This window comes from Amphiura filiformis, chromosome 20 (genome assembly GCF_039555335.1).
Source record: "Amphiura filiformis chromosome 20, Afil_fr2py, whole genome shotgun sequence".
Lineage (NCBI taxonomy): Eukaryota > Metazoa > Echinodermata > Ophiuroidea > Amphilepidida > Amphiuridae > Amphiura > Amphiura filiformis.
In genome coordinates this window covers 30,271,643-30,277,334 of record NC_092647.1, presented here as the reverse complement: position 1 = coordinate 30,277,334, position 5,692 = coordinate 30,271,643, and the positions used below count along the sequence as shown (strand labels likewise).

The following is a 5,692-nucleotide window of genomic DNA, read 5'->3' as shown; positions in this document are numbered from 1 at the left end:
TCTACTGGAGATTTAGTAAAGGTTGGTGAGGATTCAATTAACGTGGATGTATACTATTTACCAGATCCTATTTATCCTCAATGTCAAAGTGTCCCCGCAGAAACGGAAAATTTGAACGAGGATGTACACCTTAGACTCACATGTATTTCGTCAAAGGGTATTCCCCCTGTGGCCGTCAAATGGACAAATAGTGCAAATCTAGATATTGATTCAAGCAACATGGACTCGTATAATACAGTATCAGCAGAAATAGTTTACACAACAGTAGCATCTCATGACGGGGTCGTGTTTATTTGCGAAATGACTAGTCCAGGATTTGAAGATTTTATGCGAACATGCAAAATTGGCCCGATTACAACAAGAAAACACAAGCAAAAGGATAACCCTGTTATAGTACCACCACCGGTCACTACTGAACAGGTCAAACCCAAAACAATTCAGATAAATAGCTGCGACAGTAAGTGTACTTCCGAAGATAATCTTACCATTCTATATCTAAGTGTAGCTACTATTGGAGCGTCCATCTTATGTTTACTCTTTCTTACAACTACAATCATTTGGTGTTATAAATACAATACAAAATCAGCGGAGGTGAGGAATGCACAAAGAAACATAACAAGCAGTGATGGAAGTGAACCAGTGTATGTATCATTGCAGGGACGTCCTGAAAATGATCGAAACTCCATGTTTATGTCTGTCGATGATCCGAACAATCCTGGGAATAAAGTATTAATGCCAAAAGAGGTATTTGACGAATTCTACAGATCATTAAGCTTGAAAAAAGGACGGAATCCAAAAGAAAATGTTCATGTGTGACATTCCGTATAACTTGGATGTAGTAATGTAGAAAGCAAATTTCATTAATTAATTTCCACATCATACAGGGGTTTCTAAAAGAATAGATAACTGTTTAGGTGAAGTAATAAATTGATTAATGTAATCACCCGGAAGAAGATGATGGATAATATGGTATTGATTGTTTGAGCAAGAAAATGATTTTAATTTTAATATTTTTAAGCAAAGACATGAGTGACAAACGTATATAGATTTCTTTCCCATTTGCATTAGTGTAAATAACAAATACTCTGTCATACCAGTTGCTGATAATCAACAAGAATAGCTCAGAAAGCTTGGTGCGCTGTTATGTTCATACAGTTCCAGATTTTTTAACTATATTGAAATAATATAATTTCATTGACATAGTACAGATTACCATTACATAATACGACATATCCACAAAACTGTTAACATTGTGACAGATTTACACACGTACACGTTTATGTCATTATAAATATACAACGACGCCATCTATCGCATTGATAATTCTAACATCTTCATTAATATGTACATTATTCATTTCATCATAATAACATGTGTTAATATGTAATTTTGCTTATATTATATTCAATAACCTAGGATGTCGGTATTATGTATAAATTATTTCTAGATATTGTTAAGTAAAGCTCTTAATATTACGATATGAATATTGCAATGTTGTGTGATATTCTTCTAGCATGTTGTTTTTTTAATAAGTGATTGTTTCACACTAAATTATTTTCTTTATAACTGCACGGACCATAATGCTCTGTTTAATTTATAATTTCAAACACTGACAAAGAAGATTGCTCATTATAAAATTGGGCGTGGACATTTAAACATATGAATGAAAAATGGCTGTCGTTGTAGTGTGGTGTACGTTTTTTGCTCTGCAATATTTATCAAAAAACAGAAACAACAACGGTAGAAGTAACTGTTCCGGTGCATCCAGTAATTGTTGGTGGCATCCTACCAATACAGTGTGAAATATGGGACATGGAAACGTCACATAGAGTAAGAATTTTACGAGTTATAAACGACCAAACAGAGGAGATAACAACTGGAATAGACTACGCACGATCATCTCTGGGTCAGCGTGTTTTTGTGACGACTAGATCGATGCCAGGAGGAAGCTTCGTGTATTTCATGACGGTTACTGATGTATCCGTCCAAGATCATGGTGAATATCTATGTAAAGTGTTTGCTTACTCAAGAGGAGATTATTTAAAAGTCGCTGAAGGCTCAATGAATGTCGAGGTGTTCTATTTACCGGACCGTATTTACCCACAATGTCAAAGTAATCCTGCTGAGACTGAAAACATACCCGAAAACGTAGACCTTAGACTTACATGTATATCATCAAAGGGTGTGCCAACGGTAGCTTTAAGGTGGAAAACTAATACATATTTAGATATTGTTTCTACCAATCGGGACAATGATGATACGGTTTCAGCTGTAGCTAATGTAAGAACAACAATAGCTCATGACAGATCCATGTTTATTTGTGAAATGACAAGCTCAGGCTTTCCAGATATTGTACGAACATGTACGATTGGTCCAATAATCATACAAAGGAATGCAGAAGTTGCGAATAAAGATACTATACCACCGGTTGTCACAACAGAACAGGTTAAAGATAAAACCTCATTAATTTCTCCTGAATGCGATATCCAATGTTCTGCTGATGATAACTTTACAATATTATATTTGAGTTTTGCAACTATTGGAGCATCCATGTTATGTTTAGTCTTTCTTACAACCACGATCATTTGGTGTTACAAATACAATAAGGTATCCAATGTGCCGAGGGATACACAGAGGAATGTCACAGCTAGTGATGGAAGTGAACCAGTTTATGTGTCGTTGCAGGGGCGCCCTGATTATGAACGAAATTCAATGTCCATGACAGTTGATGATCCGAACAATCCAGGGAATAAAGTTGTGATGCCTAAAGAAGTATTTGATGAGTTTTACAAGTCTTTAACTTTAAAGAAAAGCCTGAATCCCAGAGAAAATGTACAAGTCTGACATGTACAATAATTTAATCGTGACATCATAGTAACCACTTTCAAATAGCTCGTGTTCGTTAATTTACATAATTATGTTGAAATACATTGTATTGTATTGTATTGTATTGTATTGTATTGTATTGCATTGCATTGTATTGTATTGTATTGTATTGTATTGTATTGTATTGTATTGTATTATATTGTATTGTATTGTATTGCATATTCAAAAGTCAATGGGTAAATGTTATGAACATTTTGTCATCATTGTAATGTTAATTAAAAGACATAAATTCCAAATTGCGCTATTGTCCTACAAACACAATAAAGTTGGCTGGTTCAAATTAAGTGTAAGTAAATATTGCAAATATGCCAAAAAGAAATTATGTTTGAAAAATAATAATATGTAATATATATTAATAACACAAGATTTATATCATTTGCTGCAATATGTAATCAAAGTAATATTATGTATTTCTGTCGCTATCTTGTTATTAATGTTATTGCTATCATGTCATAATGTTGATTTGACATTATACATTATACTTCTGTGTCATTAAAAAAAATTAATAAACTATACGTAATTTATGTTTGTATGATTAAACTGATCCAATTTGATGCGTCCATACAAATGATTGAAGACAATAACATCTTAACACATGTATAAAGTGATCTAAAATAAGTTCAATTATATAAATTGAATGTTCACTTTTCGATTACATGTATTTTGATGTGCACGATTCTGATCGTATATTCCAATATTTTCAACGCTCTCCTTTATATCGTTACTTAAATAAGCAGAAGAATGCAGACACGCCATCTGTCGACGTGATACAATATCTTATGTTAAAAAGCACCTCATTATAAAATACATTTGAATAAGGAATGTATTTAGATATCGCATAATTATGCTAATTAACATAGGATGTCGGCATTGTGAATTTAATTAAGTTGTATTTCTAAACAAAATACAGCTAATATTGATCAAATGCAACAAAAATGTGTTCATGCCTATTTTATCTATTACACTCATATGCATTTTACAGATTTATAGCTGGTTTTAAAAAAAAGAGTATTGAATTAAATATCATTTCATCATTCTTTGCTCAATTCATAGTTTCAAACGCTGGTATAGATACTGGTAATTATATATTTGGGCGTGCATACGTATTGCTGTTTATCAGCCAAAATGGCGGTTGTTGTCGCGTTATGCGCTATATTTGTGCTTCATTATTTGCACGAAACAAAGGGCACGTCGGTAGAATTAACTGTTCCTGTACATCCAGTAACTGTTGGTGGTATCTTGGCATTACAATGTCAAATACAGGATATGGAGGAAAGCTATACAGTCAAAATATTACGAGATGTAAACGAACGAACAGAAGAATTGACAACAGATTTGACCTATGGTGCATCTTTATTGGGTCAGCGTGTATTCGTTACAAAAAGAGCAATGTCTGGTGGAATCCTTGTGTATTTCATGACCATTGTGGATATGGCTATTCAGGACCGAGGTGAATATTCGTGTATAATTTTTAATATATCTGGAAGAAAATATGCCACGATTGCTGAAGCCTCAACTGATGTAGATGTATATTATCTACCCGATTCTATTTATCCACAATGTCAAAGTACTCCTGCCGAGATAGGCAATCTACACGAAAACGTGGACATTCGACTTTCGTGTTTATCGTCTAGCGGGCAACCAACAGTAGCTTTACAGTGGAAAACTAACACAAACTTGGACATTGCTTCACGAAACCTGGACAGAGACGACACGATATCTTCAGAGATCAATCTAAGGACAAACAAAGAGCATGATGGAGTCGTGTTTATTTGTGAAATGACAAGCAGCGGATTTCCCGATTTAATTCGAACATGTCACATTGGTCCAATCACAATACGAAGAAATGTAGAGAAGGAAACGCCAAATATATTACCGCCAGTGGTCATAGCCACAACATCCAAACCAAATACATTGATATCAGATGACTGTACCACTGAATGTCCAGAAAATAAATATACTATTTTATATTTGAGCGTGGCCACTATTGGAGCTGCTATGTTATGCTTAGTGTTTCTTACAACGACGGTCATTTGGTGTTATAAATACAATAAAATATCTTCTGAGGCGCACAATGGACAAAGGAACGTCACAGCTAGTGATGGGAGTGAACCAGTTTATGTGTCATTACAGAGACGACATGAGAATGATAGAAACTCCATGTTCATGACAGTTGAAGATCCAAGCAATCCAGGAAGCAAGGTTCTTATGCCCAAGGAAGTATTTGATGAATTTTACAGTTCATTAAGTTTAAAGAAAAATCTGAGTCCAAAACATAATGTTCAGGTGTGATTGTTTGTTTTTATGCTAGGAAAAATAAAAGTGGTATGCCAAATTTAAAAAAAATAGTCTCTTGGTAAAGTTAATGTGCAATTTAATAATGAGATTGTGGTTTTCTGATACGCTTTTAAACGTAAAGAACAAATTGAAGAAAACATATAAACAAAACGTTTTACTGCTTCTGTGTTTCTATCATGTATTCGTTGTCGTATATTTAAATTTTTAGTGAAATCGGAGATCAGAATATGTGTAGGCAGTGCAGATATGTGTATAGCTGATTGTGCACTATTACCATTATCTACTATCGATAGCAAGTATTGGATATTAAATGTTTCAAATACATAAACTAAAGCTAACAATAATTATAATCTATATATGATTATTATGTCATTATTAGACATGACAACAGATCTTTCTGAACCAAATACTTTCATAAAGTTTATGTGTATATAATTATTTATAGTATTGAATTATTTAGTATTGTACCATATTGTATTATCATAACGTCAATGGGTAAATAAATATA

General features: G+C 33.4%; 1 protein-coding gene across 1 annotated transcript; it reads left to right on the top strand.

The window, feature by feature from the left end:
• The first annotated feature begins 3,733 nt into the window (after positions 1-3,733).
• Positions 3,734-5,277, top strand: LOC140142562 (uncharacterized). Its single transcript, XM_072164556.1, has one exon. The coding sequence runs from the start codon at positions 4,012-4,014 to the stop codon at positions 5,176-5,178; it is 1,167 nt and encodes a 388-aa protein (XP_072020657.1). The 5' UTR covers positions 3,734-4,011; the 3' UTR covers positions 5,179-5,277.
• The last annotated feature ends 415 nt before the right edge of the window (positions 5,278-5,692 follow it).